Source organism: Salvelinus sp. IW2-2015, linkage group LG26 (assembly GCF_002910315.2).
Source record: "Salvelinus sp. IW2-2015 linkage group LG26, ASM291031v2, whole genome shotgun sequence".
Taxonomy (NCBI): Eukaryota; Metazoa; Chordata; class Actinopteri; order Salmoniformes; family Salmonidae; genus Salvelinus; species Salvelinus sp. IW2-2015.
In genome coordinates this window covers 40,764,473-40,787,001 of record NC_036866.1, presented here as the reverse complement: position 1 = coordinate 40,787,001, position 22,529 = coordinate 40,764,473, and the positions used below count along the sequence as shown (strand labels likewise).

The following is a 22,529-nucleotide window of genomic DNA, read 5'->3' as shown; positions in this document are numbered from 1 at the left end:
TATAAACCCCCTATTCATAGACTAAGGTTGTTTGGAGTCCTTTAAAAATAACCTTTTTTATTAGTTTGTGTGTGCTGCCACCATTATCACAGTGAAAGTTATACCAGAGTGYTAAGTATATGTAAAACGGATGACTACACTTTCTTTGTTGAAGGACATTGTCTAGTCTTTGCTTATGAAGTCTAATCCAATCATAAATTGTTTATTCGGACCAATCAGGAGGCACTGAATTTCCCCTGAAAGAAATTCACGTCGAGAACTTTGTTGAACTTCATTGTTAGGCTGTCAGTTTCGAAAGGGCTTTGGTAAAGGTCCACTATAAAACCCTTCTTCTAATGGGAAGGGCCAGAAGAGAACTGTGAGTCTTTCCACTTGGATCCTATAGGCGAGGGAAACTCCTTCAGTGAGAAAGGGCTCTTTACAATTATTTTTTACTTTACCCATCCAAACTGAGCAATGATGTTCCCTAGTGCACTTGCGCCTCCCGCTATATGCCCAAGTCTACTTCGACCGCCGGCGGCTCTCTCTCTGCCCCAGTCCTTGCATTCAGCTTTCCCCGCCCACTCTAGCTTTTTGGTGGAGGACCTGTTGCGGATCAGTCGGCCAGTGAGCTACTTCCACCGGACGATTCCCTCACCCAGCGTGTCTCCCCTGGCATCAGSAGCCACCACGCTGACCTGCAGTCATCACACTCACCAAGCTGTCATCTCCACTTTAGCACAGACAAGAACGGGTTCTACTCAGACCGCACTCTCCATCAACCACGACCCMAACTATCTGAAGTTTGGAGTTAATGCCATCCTAGCACCATCAACGAGAAACGGTAAGATTATTGCGAAAGTATAGGCTAATGTGAAAATTGTCAGAGTGAATTTAGCCTACAAACAGACGAGCTGCTTTGAATTTATGCAAATGCATGGATATTATGTATATTTTGTCTGTATGATTTAACGAAACGACAGTCAATTAATGTAAATGTTTCTTTCATTTTGAATCACAGCGTCGTCTCCACGTTTAATGCATCATGCCATGCACGCAAAAGCCTTCCCTCTGCCATATTTTGACTGTTCGTTTCATCCCTTCATCAGAGCATCATATTTTCCAGGTAAATCCACTTAACCCTGTCATGCCCATGTATTCAGCTGATGTTGTTGAACCTAACAACAATCTGCCTTTATTAGTTGAACCTAAGGAGAATACAATCATTAGTTCAGAGGTTGGGAGCCGTAGAACGTCGTGGAATCAGTCTCGCCAATTTGAAGCCCTATTTAGCAGTGCTGACATTTTGCATCAGTCCCCCTAATCTACAAATTAGCCGCAATTGTCATGGTCTAAATTTGAGGCGGATCCCCTCTCACAAGGAAGCTGCTGGCGTCTCTTCATTGCTTCTTTTTCCCACCGAGCCAGTGAACTTAGCTACTGATAACTCACAAAGCTTTCAGCACCATGACCAATTGGTCAGCTCCCTCCGGGAAGCCACACTTGACTTAAACATGCTGTTGATAGGCATTTACCAGTCATGGACTAATTCCCCATTAGAGGCTATTCACTATTTCAATATTCTCACAAGACCACATAGAGTGTCATGCATGTTTATGCATAGTGCTGTTGTGAGAAATCTAAAGTTAGCAAACAATAAATGGCACAGGATCCTGGAGTAATGTAATTAAAATATAATGACAGGCTAGCTAATGCTACAATGCTAGGTGTTAAATATTTCAAGATTAAGAATAAGTGTATCATTTCCCACACAGCTATAGTGAATTCACACATCCTTTGGCTTTTGAATAGCCAACAATAAAGATAGTGATAAGAAGAACCTAAAATGGCTACGCTATACGGTACAGATCTGGGTTAAGACGGCTTCTTTTGAGAGCAATAAAACAKCTTCAGCCTTATGAATAGCTTTTTGTGTTCATTTAATGAAAATGATGGGACAAAAATATGGCCCAGCCATAAGGCCCAGCCATCAGTAGGCTACTCTCCTGGACCCAATTTCCTAAAAGCATTTTAAAGGCTTAAATTCATCGTTAGATTTTTTTGTAGGAGCATCGCTAAGGGCTCTATTCAATCCGCATCACAGAAGTTCAGAGTTACAGCGTGATTGAAATTTAAAGGCAAAGTTCCCGTGTTGGCTGAGACAGCATTCACGGTAAAAGCTGCATATGTCGGCTCAATAGGAAATTACTTTTAAATGTAGCCTATATGGCGCAATTAGTAACGCTTCAGCGATACAGATTGAATAGAGCTCTAAATATCTGAGCTGTTTCCCAAAAGCATCGTTATAGGCCTACTAAAGTTGCAATTGAAAACGCTCGTTATTTACCGACTGCCTCAGACCYCGTAGAACAGCTAAGAGCGTCTTTAGATGCTTTTTGCCCTTCCGCGTCACTTCATACACAGAGGATTTCCACTAAACATATCAAGATGTGTAGGCCCTACAGTATCTGTCTCTCTGTGACCACCGATAACTCCAGAACGAAGTTGCCTACAAATACAAATTAGCCAATGTTTTTGCAATTTAGACTTAAATTGAAAACAGAGGGGACCGCATTCAAATATAAAACAGTAGGCTACATAGGCCTATTTATTTCAATCGTTGACTTTCGAAATCAATATCATGTTCAATCTATTTAGTTATATTTAGCTAATTGTAGGCTACTGTATCCTAGGCTATGTAAATATCTGCCTCAATATATTTCATGATGTGTAACAACATGTGCGCAATTATGTGCCAAATATGTGATTTAGGCCACTGCTTTATTAGAGGGTAAGCCATTAGAATCGCTATTGGGAAACCGGGGCCAGATGATCTAGGCATACGGTTGTGTTTAGTTTGAAAGTATAAATCTCTTTTGTGGCAGTAATGTATGGCTTTAGTGTCCTGTCCTAAGCCTTTTTCAGTTAGTTCATTACTACACAATTACCGTTCACGCTTCATCAGCCCCTCTAACTTTCATTGGAGCGTTCGAAAGGGATACTCTGCCTTTTTACCATACCAATGCTATAAGGGACCAAGCAATGTGCTAATTAGCTGCTTCGTGCCAATTCATTCAGACGGACTGCATTTAAGAACTTAAGAACAAAAAACCCGTCAACATTTATAGACTTCGAGAGACTTTGCTTTAGACTACGAAATAATTKGCTTTTATGCACGTTTATCCCCTCCACCCACTTCCTGAAAAAAAGAAGGCTAGGCTACTTTGTTAAGCAAGGCTACTTTGTTAGCCTATGTGTGCATTTCCTGGAATGACACGACGCAAAGCTAATGGTATGTTTTTTTCTTTACTTTTAGCATCCTCTTCAGTGGTTCCTATCCCCGGTACATTTTCATGGCCGCTGGTTGCAAGAGGAAAGCCAAGGAGGGGGATGCTACGACGGGCAGTGTTCTCTGATGTCCAGCGCAAAGCCCTGGAGAAAATGTTTCAGAAACAGAAATACATCAGCAAACCAGACAGAAAGAAGCTGGCTGCAAAACTTGGGCTTAAAGACTCACAGGTAAAKAWWWTTACAAAAACAACCAGTAGCCTAAGTGAATAAGACCAATAGACCCCCATCAATGTAAAACATTCCTTTTATGTATAGTTTGATTACTGGCATGTTATAATATTGTTATTAGAATAAACCATGATTAGATAGCATTATAATATTAAATATATCTTTCAAGGTGAAAATATGGTTCCAAAACAGAAGAATGAAATGGCGCAATTGCAAAGAGAGGGAGTTGTTGTCGTCCGGAGGTTGCCGGGAGCAAACCCTTCCAACTAAGATGAACCCCCACCCGGACCTCAGTGACGTCGGGAAGAAGTCTTGCGAGGAGGAGGTAGACGCGTTCAGCCCGCGCGCGGCCTTCTGCCGCTCTCCATCAGAGCGCGAACTTTTGAACAGTGTGGAGTCGCACCTCTCTTCACCTTGCAACTCCAGCAAGCACTCCGACTTCTCAGAATCAGAGGAGGAAGAGATTACAGTGTCTTAATTATAAACAATACATACATTATGTTTGTATAAAGTTGTTTGATCACATATAATTGTTGCGTATATTGTATATAGACATTATTACCCAAATTAGATCCACGCATCCTTTGATTTGAGCATATTATTTGTCCGTGATATTARCAATTCACCTAGCCTATACGTAAATGTAGGGGCCATATTGGTTGTGGTAGATATTTTAGTACTTATTAAGGGATTCACTTAGTAAATTAGATGTATTCTTGCAGCTTTTGCTATTTGTACCATATTTTGTAAGGGKCATTTTTATACCAAGAGGATTATACCTGACTTAAATGCGTATATTAGATGCATTGCTTTTAATCTATGTAGATGTTAAATCTATAACTTAAAAATAAATATATTATTTGTATGCTTTGTTTAAATGTTGTACTTTGAGAGTATTTTTTCAAATAAAACTAAAATGTAAAGAACAACTGCTGCTTTCTTGACAATGGTACAACAAACAGAATAACACTTAAATAGTTTCATTATATTCCCACTATAACAAGTAAACAATGATTGATAAGCTTTGTCACTGCTTTTTTTGCTTTTCTTCTCATAAGAAAGACAGAGGTCAGTATGAGAGAGGGCAGTGTCTTCTATTGCCTTAGAAATGACAGTTACTAGTCCAACGCTCTAACCACTAGGCTACCTGCCGCCCCAGTATAGGGCTATACACCAGGACGTCAGTCACATAAGTAGCCTAAATAATAACAGGCCATTGCGTTATTTCCAACAATGCTACTGAGTTGAGACACTTGAAATGAGTTCAACACACTGAACATTGCTGAACAATATTTAAAACCACGTGAGGTCAAATAAAACTTTTACCATTTTAAAACAACTTAATAAATAAACACTGGTTTATTGATTTCTCTATGAATAAAAAAATATGAAAGATGGAAAGTACAGTATTGGGACCATATTTATTCTCACAGTCTCATAGTTTTTCACTCTTATAGAGAAAGGAACAACCTATGGTGGAAACCTAACTGTAGGCCTACACACATTACTCTGTAGTTCAGTAAAAGATGTATAGAAAATGTTTTGAAAACGTGGCATTCAGATCAAATGTGTACATCTTCACATTACAAAATAAAAATGTGCATAAACAAAATTCACATATCAAAGAATTCAACAATTATCAACCACTAGATTCAATAGCATACCTTTCACATCATTCCAACATCCTAACTGTGTGGGACCAAGAAAAGACAAACAACCATTTCGATTTGTGCTTGCACCACCCTTTACAGTCCAGTAAGATATGCTAGTGAAAATTCAAACCTTGCAAAAATATTCACAGATCAATGTACCTGCAATACAAATCTTGACAATACTTAAAAATACAAGTAAACTGTTTTGGTTTCAGTCAAAGGTCCAAATGAATGTTGCAAAGCATTTGTTACTAAGAACACTCATGGGATGAATAGCAACAACACTGACAGATAATGGGGACATTGTGAGGGGGAGCAACCAAAGTGGTACCTCTTAGTAGAGTAAGCTGCTCTAAGAATACTCCATCTTATGAGGGAATAAAGCCTAGTCACTCCAATACAGCAACACAGAGGATCCCATTAACACTGGACGCAAATGGAACCGGTGCTAATTCTTCAGAGTGAGCGACTAGACACGCCCGCCTCCGTCTCAAAGCCATGCAGTCGCTCTGATCCTTTTCTAGCCAGAGACCTTTCAGATGTGGGTCTATATGTCCAATGCGCCTCTATATAGGGAAACACTGTGTTGGAACATTTCATGCAGGGATGGAGCTCTGTCTAGAGCTGAACAAAAGACAAACTAGGGCTTTTGGGATACTGTTTGAAACGCTCATGAGGTGTAAAGTTCTCATCTTCCTCAGGAGAGCACCAAAAATCCTAAAAGTATCACTGATTTCAAGATATCCATAACAAAAGCCTAGACCTTTTCGCTACCAGCTAGCTGCACATAAACGATGTGGAGTCATTTTCATCAATGTATGAGCATGTTAGCAGCRCCTAAACTCTGCACCGCCTCTATAGAAATCAAGTATATCAAAGGCATTGTCAATGCATGTGACCACCGTTGTTATAAAGGTAGCAAGGCATCATTTGAAAGTTAAGCACCAAAAAGATGTCTCTTCACTAAGAAAATGCACACAGGTCAAGCTCTGTGAAGCTGAGTGAATGTATGTACAGTTTTTGCTACTCAGTTTGGACCACATAGCTATAGCCTAGGTTAGGTCACAGTCAAGGCAACTGGTTTGATGTCTCATAAACTACGTCATTCATTTATATGGCTGAGTGTCTTTGTCTGGGACTGTAAACAGACTCCRAATAAACACTGAAAACAGTAGAAATACTGAGTTGAAATTATTCAGGTTATTGAACTTCGACTGGGTTTTTCATCTCGGGTTACCTCCACCCAGTAAATCTATTTATTCTATTATGTATCAGTACACAGTGTAAATAGTGAGTTACAACTGGTAGATAAGATGCTCTGACTGCCTAAAGACATGAAATCGCAGAGGTCAAATTCTAACTTGAAATACATAACCYAACATTGAACCTCATATCAATGGATGATTAACGCAAAAGGTATGTTCCTTTAGGATGTTTCCCAGAGTGAGTACTAGCCGACAGAGGGAGACTCATAGTGTGTACTCCAGCGGTGAATCCAGCATGTTGTCTTCATGGGGATCCTGGTTGCTGTTGGAGTCGCTGTCGTAACTCTGAGTGCTGCCGGAGCAGTGGGCTGCCTCCTTTAACCTCATCAGCATGTTCATCTGTGGAGATTTATAGAGGTCAGAGGTCAGATAGGTTGTTGCCTACATACAGACACTCATGCGGAACATAAAGCCATAGATAATCTTTCAATAAGGTGTTTTTAAAGAMTATGTTCTTGGATACAAATATCAAGTCAAACCTTTGTCCATACAGACCATCATCACATACAGGATTATTGTGTAATGCCATACCAAACATACTTTCTTGATTATTTCCAAATCCAACCAATATTTGGGTTAAAGATTGTCAGAAAAGTTAACAGGAGGTGTAAGCCTTATATCAACGTACCAGGGGGTCTCCGTCTGTGCATCCATGGGGAAGCTGTTTTCTGGGACAGTCATCTTTGGAGATGGAGTATCCATCGAAGCCTACYTCCTCTGGCCGGAGCTGCAGCAGCTGGGGCCATTCGTGCTGCAGGGGGCTYGCTGCCCAGGGGTAGCTCTCCATCACCCACCGTGCTGGATCCTCCCACGGAGCTCTCCTCCCATACATCTGGAAGACCGACAGACTCATAACAACTGCTCAGTGATTTTCATTAAAAACAGTAAGTGTGTGTCAGCTTATTATAAACAGTGRCTTCAGAAAGTATTCACACCCCTTGACTTTTTGTTGTGTTACAAAGTGGGATTAAAATGGATTTCATTGTCAGTTTTTGACAGCAATCTACACAAAATACTCTAATGTCAAAGTGGAAGAAAAATCCGAACATTTGTATTTAAAAAAAAAAGAAAAAAAGTAATATATCTTGATTTGATAAGTATTCAACCCCCTGAGTCAATACATGTTAGAATCACCTTTGGCAGTGATTACAGCTGTGAGTCTTTCTGGGTAAGTCTCTAAAAGCTTTCCACACCTGGATTATGCAACATTTGCCCATTATTATTTTCTATATTCTTCAAACTCTGTCAAATTGGTTGTTGATCATTGCTAGACAACCATTTTCAGGTCATGCCATAGATTGTCAAGCAGATTTAAGTCAAAACTGTAACTCGGCCACTCAGGAACATTCACTGTCTTCTTGGTAAGCAACTKCAGTTTGGCCTTGTGTTTTAGGTTATTGTCCTGTTGAAAGTTGAATTRATCTCCCATTGTCTGGTGGAAAGTAGACTGAAACAGGTTTTCCTCTAGGATTTGTAGGGAATTTCCTCCCGAGTCTGTAGGGGAGTTGCAGTGTTGGGACAACCAATGTAACTTGAAAATAAAGGAGAGCCGCACACTCTAGGAGCTCAGATGCAAAAATGTAATGTCCAACGTTTCGACAGCCAAGCTGTCTTCATCAGGGTATTTTTGCATCTGAGCTCCTAGAGTGTGCGGCTCTCCTTTATTTTCAAGTTTTCCACTCTGCTAGCCAGCACCTCGCCAAATAGGTGTGCGTTTCTTTTTCTTCTAGATTACAACCAATGTAACTACCAATTGGATATTACGAAATTGGGGAGAAAAAGGGGGTAAAAGTATAAAAATGAAGAAAAAAAKCTTTACCCTTGTATTCAGGAAAATAAGTTAATTCCTTTAGATTTTTTTTTGCAGTATTACTTTAGTGCCTTGTTGCAAACAGGATGTATGTTTTGGAATATTTGATTCTGTACAGGTTTCCTTCTTTTCACTGTCATTTAGGTTAGTATTGTGGAGTAAATACAGTGTTGTTGATCCATCCTCAGTTTTCTCCCATCACAGCCATTAAACTCTGTAACTGTTTTAAAGTCACCATTGGCCTCATGGTGAAATCCCTGAGCGGTTTCCTTCCTCTCCGGCAACTGAGTTAGGAAGGACGCCTGTATCTTTGTAGTGCCTGGGTGTATTGATACACCATCCAAAGTGTAATTAATAACTTCATCATGCTCAAAGGGATATTCAATGTCTTCTTTTTATTTTTTTTAATCTACCAATAGGTGCCCTTCTATGTGAAGGATTGGAAAACCTCCCTGGTTTTCGTGGTTGAATCTGTGTTTGAAATTGTCAATGCTCAAATGAGGGACCTTACAGATAACATTTCAGCTTTTAATTTTTAATTAATTTGTAAGCATTTTGAAAAACATAATGGGGTATTGTGTGTAGACCAGTGACACAAACATCTACATTTAATCCATTTTAAATTCAGGCTGTAACAAAACTAAATGTGGAAAAAGTCAAGGGGTGTGAAAACTTTCTGAAGGCACTGTACGTACTCTATGTATACTCTATGTAGTATCTCTCTGTGTCCGTACGTTAGTTTACAAACCATTATTAAAAGGGCTAGCGCTACTACAAATGTAAATTGATGCCACATTTCAAGCGTTATGTCATTTTACCTGCAGCCCCTCTCGGACAGCCTCCAGCATGTAGGGAATGATGGAATAGTTCCACAGATCTGTGAACCACACTCTGGATCCCTCCACATCCATGGGACAAGACAGGAAGAGGCGAGGCCCTGGGAGGAAGAGAGACAGACAAACGTCAACAAAACATCCCTTTCATTCCATAGAACCTTCAATCTTGTCCCTTATATATTTTCTTTATTGACAAATCTAAAATATACAATTGAAAAGTACGTATTCATTCAAGTACAGTCTATTCATCTATTTCCTAAATCACAATGTAAAAAAAAATACGACCAGATAATGTAATAACAAAAGGAGAAAAGAAGAAGATGAATGTGATTTCCTGTGAATCTTACCGATGGTGACGTCCGAGGAGCTGTGGGACTCCAGGAAGCGGTTGAGGTGATGCCAGACAGTAGGGATCCACTCAATGATCCTCACCAGCTCAGCGTTGCGCTGCCGGCTGCTAATCTCCGTCTCCATCAGCCTCCTCCTCAGGAACCGACCCAGGAAGCCCTTCACCGGCTCAGTGTGGTTGGCACACAGCACCCACCTAGAGAGGACACACACAGGAAACAGACAACAGCAGAGAGGGTGATCAGTTACTGTTCAAACAGACCTCCTCAAACGAGGGTTAGGCAGAGGACATATCAATGTATAAATACTGCCCCCTTGTGGCAGCTACATGACAGCAATTATATTTTACATTTCAGAATAGAGATGACATCAAATAACATTATCTTGGAACTGAAAAAAAGACAGTAACACATACAACATTATAGATATGATGTACCTGAAGTTATGATGAAGCTGCAGGTTGGGAGTGGATGATGTAGCCTGGTTCATTGTTCCAATGATATAAGGACTGTGAACAAACAAGGCAATACATTTCAGAGTAAGAGCAAGCAAATTAACACTGTGTGAGTGCGTGCACCTGTGTGTATGCCCATATGTGAGCCTGTGTGTGTGTCTGTGTGTCTCTGCGTGTGTGAGTCTGTGTGTGTGTGTGTGTGTGTGTGTGTGTGTGTGTACTGACCATTGGTGGTGCTTGCAGCTGAGCAGGCCATTGAAGACCTCTCCTAGAGAGCTGACGTTGTGCAGGTTGTCCAGTATTACCACCAGGGGCATGTCCACCCCATGACTCGTACTGTTGCAATGGTCAGCCAGGTTAGACAGGTACTGACGCAGCTCCTGGACACCAGAGAGAAGAGTTTACAAAGACAGTAGTTAATAATTTCCACATTAACCACAAAATGATTCCCCATACAGCCTCTAAAATACCACAGTACATTACTAATGACATAAAAATAATTTAATCTATAGAGGGGTTGCAGTTGCGTCACAAATCACTGAGCAACCACACCAGGCTCCATGTTGGAAGACCAGAGTCAGTCTGCTGGAACTTTGGTGCCCTGTGTGTTCTCCAATCTTCCACATGGCTGGCTGTAGTGATGGGACACCGAGGCTTTGTGAACCCTTTCATGAAATTCCAATAGTGTGCAACTGCAGCCCGCAATTTGGGGCGTTCCTGCATGTGGGCATTCCTGCATCTGCAAGAACGCCTCCCCTCGAGCATCCCATTGGTTCCTTCCTGAATACCCCCACCCCCCCTTGAGCATCCCATTGGTTCCTGCATGAACGCTTACTAGTTAAATAGCACACAGTGTCGCCCCCYGCTCCCGCCTGCTGTGTATCAAAGTCCTCCTTAGGACTAGCTTGCTAAGCTAGCACACAGCGTCCTTTTCTCCCGCCTGCCYAACGAACAGCTGTCCTCGCCGTCTTTAACAGAACTGCTGGAAAACATTGCCCGACAGGCAGGGGCAAAGGACACTGTCTACCGGTGTACGGCTAACTAGCTACCGTTGTCGCCCCTGCCCCTTCTTCTGTGGGGTTGATCGGCTGCTGGCATCCAACATTATTGTGTATTACAGCCATCTACCTTACCGGAGCGCCCCCGCCTTCCGCCTGTCCTAACAAAAAAATMTACCAATAGAAGTATAAAGAGAAGTTCCTGCAGATGCAGGAATGCCAACATGCAGGAACGCCCTGAAATGTGGGCCGCAATTGCACCCATTTCCCAAATTGTGCCAAATAAAAGTGTTCTTAGTAACATATAYGCATGTTTGATGTTTACATAGACTTGTTGCACCCATCAAAACGTCATGGCGCAATTGATACGAATACCAGGTTTCCCTTTTTTCTTCCAGGTTCATTATTTAGGATGCTGAAGACAAAAGATTATCATAGGCTAAACTAATAAACAACAATAYGAAGAGCGTGTGGTTTGCTTGTTTTTTAAAAATTCAACCACAGCAAGAATTAGATTTTGTGCCTATGCTGGMGTCTGATCCCAAATCCCTGTCCCTACCTGCTGAGCTACCGTRCAGGTGCTATAAACTGGAAGAAATGGATCTATATGTGTACATAAAGTGTCCAGTGGAGGTCAGTGTTCGAAAGCAACTTTGCATCAAAAAAGCACCGGCACCACGGTGAAATCAGTGGGATCTCACATTTTGCAACATGCGGTTCGAAAAAGCAGGTGATCAAACGAAGCTTCGGACGTCATCGATGGTAATGRTACTTTGAAACTATCTGTCTGTGCTTTGAAACAAGCAACCTCGATTTTTTGTTWGAAACAAAATATTTACAAAAGACGTTGGCTCCATTGCGTGATTTAAGATGTTAAATAAAAAAACTGAACAGCCTATGCTTATTGAAACTCACCATTTAAAAGTTAGAAATACAATGTTGCCAGTGTTTCAATATTTGTTTAACAAAAATATGTGTAATCTGTACAGGGATTTGATCCTGAGCCTCCACAAGGCAAGAGACTCACTCGCTGCTCTATGGGCAGATCCACCTGTTCGGTAAGAAATGGAGAATAATATCTTGAGTAAGTCTGTAAGTAGTGTCCAGCAGAGGTCCATTTGGAAGCCACAGCAGGATCCACTGACTGAGGGATCAAACAAAGTAATTTATACATTTACATTTACTTTATCACACGGTAACTGCTTGCCTTGGGTTTGAATTAAACTTTTTCAACTCACTTTTACATATTAACARAAAACTTTGGTTCCATAATACTAGAGCGGTTTAATTTACAATCACTGTTTAAGAAATAAAAAACATGTAAATCGGTCTTGTCAAGATTCTATAAAAGTGTGCTATGATTTCAGGATAGATTCCTCTGACATATGGCTCTAGGCCCTGAGCTATCTTTCCACCTGCTGTTGCAACCTGACCTCAGAGCATTTCACATTATTCTGTACGTAATTCAGAGACACATCATTGAGCATGATATGTTACGTTTCATATGGTATGTATTCATTTTTGCATGTCCGTCACCCACTTGTATATGTTACAAATTACAATTAGTATTATATGTTACAAATTTGCAGAACGTACAATATGTTTACGAACTTGCCAAACGTACAATATGTTACAAATTTGCTAAATGTATGATATATTACAGATTCTAGCTAGGTGGCTAACATTAGCTAGGCTATGGGTTAGGGTTAAGTTTAGGCATTAGGTTAGAGGGTTAAGGTTAGGGATGGGGAAGAGTTAGCTAACATGGTAAGTAGTTTTAAAGTAGATAAAAAGTAGTAAGTTGCTATGTAGATAAAATGCTAAAGCTGTCTGTGATGAGATTCAAACTCGCGACCTTTGGAACAACGCCCACTCATTCACCCCAACCAACCACCCTTCTTTCGATTTTGACTTAWGTAACCATCTGTCTTATTTAACCATTCCAAACGTAACATATCATACTAAATGGAGTGTCGCGAATTTGAGACCAGGTTGGCTAAGAAGGTGAAATATCTAGTTATAAAAACAAACCTCCTTTCAGCAGAGGTTGGTGCACTCAGTTACGAGTTCCAACACCTGTCAGATGATAGTGTGACGTCCAAAGCTTTGAACGTCATTATCACGTGGTATTGTTACTTTGATCAGAGAGGAAGAGGAAGAGAGAGGCACAACTCGGCGGAAAATCTGTCTCCCTCCAGCAGGTAAAAAAAATGTATAGCCTATTTGCRACATGAGGTTTATTTGATGGAATAGAAGTTTCGTAATGCTGAAGTTGTTACGAGTACCGACATAAGTTGGACACCTGACATCCCGGCAACTGTGAGAAAATATCGGAGTTGTCTCTACATATTCATGACATGAGGCTAGTAGCATAGCATCTCTCTCTATTGAATACAGACGGTTGACGGGATTATAATAATGAGATGTATCCACCAATCCAAAGAAAGGACAGGCGGGAGCTAAACAGCCCACAGTGCCACTTTGCAGACAACGACTCCCGTTGTTAGGGCGGAGAGACATGTATCTTTTCAGGAAATTCATAATCTTTGCTTTGATACAAGCATTGATATGTTGTGTCGAATCAGTATGCTTTGAAAATGGCATCAGAGCTCCAGTATTAATCACCCCATCACTAGCTGGCTGAATTTTGCTACCACCAAAAATATCGGGAAGATTTCCCATTATTTAGTTTTTCTTAGGACCCAGAAAATGGAGGTAGTGGGAGAACATATTTATATTTACAAGTTAATAAATACATTTAGAAAATGATCAAAAACAATATATTATTAGCTAGCTAGCTTGCTACAGTAACTTCATGTTAGTGTGCTGGCTAAACCCAAATGAGCGTCTAATGTAATGTTATCTAGTGTCACACCCTGATCTGTTTCACCTGTCTTTGTGCTTGTCTCCACCTCTCTCCAGGTGTCGCCCATCTTCCCCATTATCCCCAGTGTATTTATACCTGTGTTCTCTGATTGTCTGTTGACAGTTCATTTTGTTTCGTGAAACCTACCAGTGTTTTCCCCCTTGCTCCTGTCTGTTCTAGTGTCTGTTTTCAAGTTTTTCCCGGTTTTGACGTTTCTACCTGCCCCGACCCTGAGACTGCCTGCCGTTCTGGACCTTTTGCACCCTTTCTGGATTACTGACCTCTGCCTGCCTCTGACCTGTCATTTTGACTGCCCCTGTACGAGTAATAAACTTTTGTTACTTCGACACTGTCTGCATCTGGATCTTACCTGAAACGTGATACCTWGCTAGCTAGCCAACTTTACATACGGTATAACTAGCTAAGTGGAAATTAATATCACCAGCGAGCTAACAGCAAGCTAACTCCCGAGTGGCACAGTGGTCTAAGACACTGAATCTCAGTGCAAGGAGCATTACTGCAGTACCTGTTTCAAATCCAGGCTGCATCACATCTGGCTGTGATTGGGAGTCCCATAGGGTGGCGCACAATTAGCCCAGCGTCGCCAGGGTAGGCTGTCATTGTAAATAATATTTATTTCTTATTTGACTTAGCTAGTTAAATAAAAAAATAACTTCATATTAGCTAGCTATCTTGATGAAAAACACAAACTCAAAATACATTTGTAGCTAGGTAGCTAACAGTCATGGAAGGTGAACAGATTAACGTTAGCAGCTCCAGCTGTCAGAGAAGYGAGAGAGTAGACTACTCTGGATAGGGCAAGTACCTTCGTGGGAGGACATTATGAAAATACTCTCTAGTACCAGTCCCTAGAGAGGAAAACTTAGGACAGAGATATACATGTAGCAACATAATATGTGCTGTCTAATTTGAGTATATAATGAAACCTGTTTCTTTGATGTTTTCTGTCCTCAGACAGAGAGCTGTGAAACCCTGCCTGCAGATGATGTCCCAAGAGAACAAGGGTACTTGCAAAAGTATTCATCCCCCTTGGCGTTTTTCCTATTTTGTTTCATTACAACCTGTCATTTAAATTGATTTTTATTTGGATTTCATGTAATGGACAAATAGTCCAAATTGGTGAAGTGAAAAAATATATTAAAAAAATAAATAAATGAAAAGTGGTGCGTGCATATGTATTCACCCTCTTTGAAATGAAGCCCCTAAGTAAGATCTGGTGCAACCAATTACCTTCAGAAGTCACATAATTAGTTAAATAAAGTCCACCTGTGCGCAATCTAAGTGTCACATGATCTGTCACATGATCTCAGTATATATACACATGTTCTGAAAGGCCCCAGAGTCTGCAACACCACTAAGCAAGGGGCACCACCAAGCAAGCGACAATATGAAGACCAAGCATCTCTCCAAACAGGTCAGGGACAAAGTTGTGTAGAAGTACAGATCAGGGTTGGGTTATAAAAAAAATATCTGAAACTTTGAACATCCCACGGAGCACCATTAAATCCATTATTAAAAAATTGAAAGAATATGGCACCASAACAAACCTGCCAAGAGAGGGCCGCCCACCAAAACTCACAGACCAGGCAAGGAGGGCATTAATCAGAGGCAACAAAGAGATCAAAGATAATCCTGAAGGAGCTGCAAAGCTCCACAGCGGAGATTGGAGTATCTGTCCATAAGACCRACACTCCACAGAGCTGGGCATTACAGAAGAGTTGCCAGAAAAAAACCATTGCTTAAAGAAAGAAATAAGCAAACATGTTTGTTGTTTGCCGAAATGCATGTGGGAGACTCCCCAAACATATGGAAGAAGGTACTCTYGTCAGATGAGACTAAAATTGAGCTTTTTGGCCATCAAGGAAAACGCTATGTCTGGTGCAAACTCAACACTTCACATCACCCAGAGAACACCATCCCCACGATGAAGCATGGTGGTYGCAGCATCATGKTGTGGGGATGGTTTTCATCYGCAGGGACTGGGAAACTGGTAAGAATTGAAGGAATGATGGATGGCTCTAAATACAGGGAAATTCTTGAGGGAAACCTGTTTCAGTCTTCCAGAGATTTGCGACTGGGACGGATGTTCACCTTCCAACAGGACAATGACCCTAAGCATACTGTTAAAGCAATACTCAAGTGGTTTAAGGGGAAACATTTAAATGTCTTGGAATGGCCTAGTCAAAGCCCAGACCTCAATCCAATTGAGAATCTGTGGTATGACTTAAAGATTGCTGTACACCAGCGGAACCCATCCAACTTGAAGGAGCTGGAGCAGTTTTGCCTTGAAGAATGGGCAAAAATCCCAGTGGCTAGATGTGCCAAGCTTATAGAGACATACCCTAAGAGACTTGCAGCTGTAATTGCTGCAAAAGGTGYCTCTACAAAGTATTGACTTTGGGGAGGGTGAATAGTTATGTACGCTCAAGTTCTGTTTTTTTGTCTTATTTCTTGTTTGTTTCACAATAAAAAATGTTTTTCATCTTRAAAGTGGTACGCATGTTGTGTAAATCAAATGATACAACCCCCCCAACAAACCCATTTTAATTCCAGGATGTAAGGCAAAAAATAGGAAAAATGCCAAAGGGGGTGAATACTTTCGCAAGCCACTGTACATCCTTCTATGCCATGGTTTATATGTGTACCTATGTTAGCAAATGTTGGAAACAAAAATACAGTTTAAAAGCCACGCACAATGTATAAACCTATTACAACTGGAGCAAACCTGCTGGGTTTGTAAACGTTAGACATCTTAGTAAGAAGTAGAGTATTACTACAAAAGCAAAAAAAGTAAATACCAGAGATGGCGAACCTCGCTACCCTGATCGTTGATCTACGTTGATATATCTACGTCATATGTCACCTGGCAACACTCTTTTCCAATTACTGTATCCTCCAACAGTTCCAATTTGCAATATAAAGGGAATAAGCATTTCCATTTGTGAATCTCCTCTCTCATATACTTCCATATCGGTTACATTTTGGCACCTCCACTATCATACAGAAAGCATGCCTTGGTAAAGGTTATTTCCTACATTCAACTACATTCAACAATCATGATAGTGTTTGACAGACCTTGCTGGACTTGTGGTCTACGTTGAACGTGGCAATGGTCCCGTCGGTGACCTCTCTCCCTTCCCTCAGCACTATGTGTTCGGCCAATCGGCTGGCCAGGAAACTCTTCCCGGTGCCACTGGGGCCAGACAGGATGATCCTACGGTGCTCATGGAGCTGGGACACGTAGCGCTGCAGCAGGGGTTTGGGGATCAGCGTCTCAAACACCAAGTCGTCTTGGCTGTGCTCACACACACCTGCAGGCAGGGGGCAGCAGAGGACACATACATTAAAGGATAGGTTCACTGGTGTTGTTATTGACTGATCCAGACAGCTTTTAATTACAGGGTTCAAATTTATTTAAATATTGACTGCTAGCAAAAACAACGCGAGTGATAAAGGTATAGTTCTAATTTTCCAAACTTCCGAGAGGTCCATTCTTGCCCATACCTTTGAGAGAGACAGAGATGGTGTCACTGTCTCCAACGAGGTATCCACAGGGCAGGAGTTCAGGGGTGTCAGTCCCACGTGTGCGATGGATGTCCCCYATGCTATAGCCCAGGACACTGTCTGAGTTTAGACCCAGCTGGCTCACTGGGTCCACGTGGATAATGTACTCCTGCAGGACCAGAGACCAATCAAACATCAGATACAGGACAATGGACCAATCATACATCCGACAAAGGACCACAAACCAATCACATGTCAGATACAAGTGTCACTCTAGTCACTCCTCTACCAGGCTGAGTTTTTGGTGTCTGTTGATTTACCTTAAAGAGACGTCTGACCACCCCATCCAGCACATCCCATTTGGTTTTCCCACTGACACCAATGCACCCAATCAGGAACTGACGAGGTCTACGCTCCTATAAAATATGAGGACGAACTTATCATAAGATCTGATATTAAGGACAAATAAGGTGAAAGGCATACATTTTTTTGTTAGCCATTGTAATTTCTGGGGGGTTGGAAGTGTAAGAAGTTTCGTACCTCTTTCCACTTGGCATCCTCATCTAGAGTTACGACCACCTTGACGTGTCGTCCTTCTTTCCGTGAGCTACCGTCCCCGTTGTCCTCCAACAACATGTCTACAGAGACAGGGACATAGATATTAGCTACAGCAGACAGGACTACAAACACACACACATGGACAGGTGAATGCACATGCTCGCGCACAAAGACTAACACAGGCGCGCACACACACGCATGCACGTACGCTCGCTCGCTCACTCACACTCTCTCTCTTACCGAGGCTGGTGGACTCTGTTAGAGCGAGGCTATGCTGTGACTGGCCCGCTGAGGGTGAGGCCACTGAGGCTTGTGAGGCTGCTCTGCTGCAGCTGCCCTGACTCTCCATCTTCATACAGTCGTTCTCTGTCTTCAGCCTCTCTATCTCACCCTGAGGACAGATTAGAACACATCAGGTCAAACATAACTCACWGCATCGTACCACTTTGTATTTGACATGCTTTATGATGGCCAATGTTTGCGTYGTCATTTCTAGGGTGAGGAGTTTTCCCCTGACCATGCAAACCTTGACCAGGAAAATGCCAGGTCACAAGGTCAGGGAAACKTCCAGGCCCTCATCATGTCATATCAATGGTCATATGTGGTCATGTTTCAGTCACCCTCACCTGCATGCGGTTCATGGACTCCCTGAGCTGGTCCAGCTGGTGGGCGGAGCTGAGGGCCTCCAGGCGTATGTCAGTCAGCTTCATGTCCTTGTCTCGGAGCTCGCTGCGGAGCGCCATCACCGTCTCCGCCTCGCTGTCTGTGCACTCTGAGATCCTGCAGACGAGACAGATGTCTGGTCAGTTCAGGGTTAAACAGAATGCTAGTCCTCAAGAGCACATRCCCGAGAAACCTCATGGAGCACAATTATCATTCTCAGTAACATGCTGTACAAATTATTGGTTTGTCACTGCAAAAAATGATTGTCGCTTATTCCAAGTTAATCCAGAGGCACTGAATCACTGTGCGATAGATAGGGGTTCAGGCAATTGTAAACAGGYCAAGATCAAAGTCCTGTGAAGGATGTGTGTGATTGGCTCAGAATTCCAGTTTCAATGGCACAACATGGCATGAGTGATCGAGTTGATATTAATTGGTTAAATAATAATTTGGTGCATCAAGGACATTTGTTAGGATTAGCCATCATCAGAATTGCTCATAAAGTGACTGTGGGTTATTCAGACAGTTTTCATACTCTATTACCGAGCGAGAGAACCAGTCCTCAACACCCCAGTGTTACCGCCCCAGCCACGCCCACTAACAGGCAGGGGAGAGAGAAAGGGACTAGAGACACACACAGACAAACAGACAAGAGAAGAACAGCTTCAATACAAACATCCAACTATTGACTAAAACAATGAGGCCATGCAGTCTCTAATGATAACACACACACACACAGCTTGGGATACTGGGATATACCGTGTATATATATATATATATATATATACACGCACACATACAGTACCAGTCAAAAGTGTGGACACACCTACTCATTCAAGGGTTTTTCTTTATTTGTAGAATAATAGTGAAGACATCAACACTATGAAATAACACATGTAGAATCATGAAGTAACCAAAAAAGTGGTTTTATGCAATAACCGTTAAAACAACCAACAGCCATTCAAATCCGCATATCGGCTTTAATAATTTGAATCTTCAAAATTCAAAAAATGGTTTTTTAATAGCGAATTTGTTGCGGCCCAACCCTTTGCTGCCATACTTGATGAACAGCTTTGGTACGACTATTCCCTCTAGGCATTTCTCTTTGAAAAATACAAACCCAAAAAGACTAAGTCAACCATAAAGAGAAAAAAAAATGTTGAATACCAAACAAAGTGTTAGAAAGGGATATCCACAACCAATATTGCTGAGCACTTGATTGGCTGCATTTCCAATATCACTCTGTAGGATAATTAATTATTTCACATTCTCCAATCCCATCTCCCAAACCATCTCAAATGGGTTGATACGGTCAGGTGATCGTGGTTACTAAACTGATACAATTAAAGAAACAGAGAAAGACAATTACAACATGGGGCTATTTTGCGAGGAGCCATGGATCATTTTCATGTCCTGACAAAAGACTAACTCTTCTTTTCCATTCCGTATTTTTTTTTTTAAAATCGTCCTCTCTATCACTTCTCTCTTCCTTATAGTCTCAAATAAGTCCACTAATACAACAGCCCATTGCATGAGGTGGTTGGATTGTTTTGCGATGGTTCATTGTCCATGTTGATGTATATTCATTATAAAAAATATGAACAATAGATTTGACGATCAAGTCCCACTAAGCGCAATATACACCTTAAATAGTTATTCTTTGTGAGGAGGGCATACCAACATCTAGCTGAATTTTATTTGCCTGTCCATTTTCCGGTTTATGTGTAATCTTCTTATATTTATGTTTTATTTATAAACCATTTTCCATATATAGTCCAGCCCTCGCCGCTTCGTCTAGAATGCTGTGGCGTGAAGCCTGTAGTGAACTCTTGGGTTAATTAGTGTGGCCGAGATTGTCCATGAAAATTCTCATAATAAATCTATTGAGAAGCAGCAATTTTGATTATAATTAAAATATTAAACAGTTCACTATAATATTATGCGACTACCATTCACGTAGGGCCCTTGACCACGTGTCACCACGCGTCAACCAACTGGCACCACCCCACCACCCATCCACACTCTTCCGTAGCCTACCTCTGATCCTCCCCCGCCACCATGTTTGTGAGGCGATTCAATATTCATCCACCTTTTTTTAAAACTTCCATGATGCAACGGTTTGGGGAAGACCCCAGCTGCGGGACACCTGAAAGTATCTCCGTTACACTACTCTACGTCTCACAAAGTTTAAAGGTTTGAAAACGGAATTAAGTATGGAAACAAGCAGCTAGCTTGGAAAAATTATTCAAATCTTATGCGTGACAAAATTTTTAATGTGGGCGTGGGACTCAATTCTTTTAGACCAAAGGACAGATTTTACCGGTCTAATGTCCATTTCGTGTTCTTGTCCAAGCAAGTCTCTTCTTCTATTGTGTGTCCTTTAGTAGTGGTTTCTTGCCAGCAATTCGACCATGAAGGCCTGTTCAGCTCGTCTCCTCCCTCTCTAAACAAATTTGATGTTGAGATGTGAATGTTACTTAAACTCTGTGAAGCATTTGTTGTTTGGGGCTGCAATCTGAGGATGCAGTTAACTCAAATGAAAAATTTCCTCTACAGCAGAGTAACTCTGGGTCTTCCTTTACCTGTGGCGGTCTCTTTCACTTATGACGAGCCAAGTTCTCTCGCGATGGTGCAGTAATCTGATTCCGAAGAACTTTTCCAACAGTCTTGAAGATTTTGAAATATTTATCCTTGCTTTGAGTCTCAGCCTTTTCTTACCCTGAATGCGCTCCAAAGAAGGACAATAATTCCTACAATTTAACTTTTAACAGAAGCCTCACACCCTGCTTAATTGAAATTGGCTATTTCAACGTTGACATACGCTATTCTGGAAAGCTCTGTTTGAGAGGACATGCGCCAAGGGTGTGTGCAAAGCTGTTCAAGGCAACTGTCTTATATGTTTTTTGGTTGGAACACTTTTTTTGGTTATCTACGAGTGATGTGGTTCCATAGTACTGTGTACTTATAACATAGACCAAATAGGTGTGATGTTCTTCGCCTATTGATTTCTAACAATGTAGCCACTATAATTGTACAAATAAAGAAAAACCCTTGAATGAGTAGGTGTGTCCAAACTTTTGACTGGTACTGTATATATACAGTGGCAAGACAAAGTATGTGAACCCTTTGGAAATACCTGTATTTCTGCATAGATTTGTCATAACATTTGATCTGATCTGCATCTAGGTCACAACAATAGACAAACATAGTCTGCTTAAACAAATAACACACTCGTGTCTTTATTGAACACACCGTGTAAACATTCACAGTGCAGGATGGGAAAAGTATGTGAACCCTTGGATTTAATAACTGGTTGACCCTCCTTTGGCAGCAATAACCTCAACCAAACATTTTCTGTATCTGTGGATCAGACATGCACAACGGTCAGGAGGATTTTTGGACCATTCCTCTTTACAAAACTGTTTCAGTTCAGCAATATTCTTGGGATGTCTGGTGTGAACTGCTCTATTGAGGTCATGCCACAGCATCTCAATCGGGTTGAGGTCAGGACTCTCCAGAAGGCGTATTTTCTTCTGTTGAAGCCTGTTGAAGCCTTCTGTTGTTGATTTACTACTGTGTTTTGGGTTGTTGTCCTGTTGCATCACCCAACTTCTGTTGAGCTTCAATTGGCGGACATATAGCCTAACATTCTTCTGCAAAATGTCTTGATAAACTTGGGAATACATTTTTCTGTGATAGCAAGCTATCCAGGCCCTGAGGCAGCAAAGCAGCCCCAAACKATGATGCTCCCTCCACAATACATTACAGTTGGGATGAGGTTTTGATGTTGGTGTGCTGTGCRTTTGTTTCTCCACACGGTGTTGTGTGTTCCTTCCAAACAACTCAACTGTAGTTTCATCTGTCCACAGAATATTTTGCCAGTAGCGCTGTGGAACATCCAGGTGCACTTTTGTAAACTTCAGAAATGCAGCAATGTTTTTTTGGAAAGCAGTGGCTTCTTCCGTGGTAAATAACTTTCTTCTTGAAACGCATTAGTCTATTCCTTGTTCTATTTTATTGCGAGAAATGCCAAGACAACTGAAAGATCTCGTACAA

General features: G+C 41.4%; 2 protein-coding genes across 5 annotated transcripts in view; one reads left to right on the top strand and one right to left on the bottom strand.

Moving 5' to 3' along the window:
- Positions 1 to 324: 324 nt before the first annotated feature.
- Positions 325 to 4,301, top strand: LOC111952925 (homeobox protein DBX1-B-like). The gene is made up of 4 exons (XM_023971947.2): positions 325 to 823; positions 1,001 to 1,105; positions 3,296 to 3,498; positions 3,668 to 4,301. The coding sequence occupies exons 1-4, from the start codon at positions 457 to 459 to the stop codon at positions 3,974 to 3,976; spliced, it is 984 nt and encodes a 327-aa protein (XP_023827715.1). The 5' UTR covers positions 325 to 456; the 3' UTR covers positions 3,977 to 4,301.
- A 537-nt stretch (positions 4,302 to 4,838) lies between these two features.
- Positions 4,839 to 22,529, bottom strand: part of LOC111952924 (neuron navigator 2) — a 118,338-nt gene continuing 100,647 nt past the window's right edge. For 2 of the 4 annotated variants that reach the window (XM_023971941.2, XM_023971943.2), the window contains exons 25-37: positions 19,017 to 19,097; positions 18,437 to 18,590; positions 18,051 to 18,201; positions 17,793 to 17,890; positions 17,573 to 17,668; positions 17,253 to 17,421; positions 16,824 to 17,059; positions 10,089 to 10,243; positions 9,846 to 9,917; positions 9,409 to 9,605; positions 9,044 to 9,162; positions 7,044 to 7,247; positions 4,839 to 6,754 (exon numbers count right to left, since the gene is read on the bottom strand). In XM_023971941.2, coding sequence (XP_023827709.1) covers positions 6,620 to 6,754; positions 7,044 to 7,247; positions 9,044 to 9,162; positions 9,409 to 9,605; positions 9,846 to 9,917; positions 10,089 to 10,243; positions 16,824 to 17,059; positions 17,253 to 17,421; positions 17,573 to 17,668; positions 17,793 to 17,890; positions 18,051 to 18,201; positions 18,437 to 18,590; positions 19,017 to 19,097 — 1,867 coding nt within the window. In that variant the 3' untranslated portion in view covers positions 4,839 to 6,619. The remainder of the gene's footprint in view (positions 6,755 to 7,043; positions 7,248 to 9,043; positions 9,163 to 9,408; positions 9,606 to 9,845; positions 9,918 to 10,088; positions 10,244 to 16,823; positions 17,060 to 17,252; positions 17,422 to 17,572; positions 17,669 to 17,792; positions 17,891 to 18,050; positions 18,202 to 18,436; positions 18,591 to 19,016; positions 19,098 to 22,529) is intronic. The other 2 variants (XM_023971944.2, XM_023971946.2) reach the window with 1 other exon arrangement.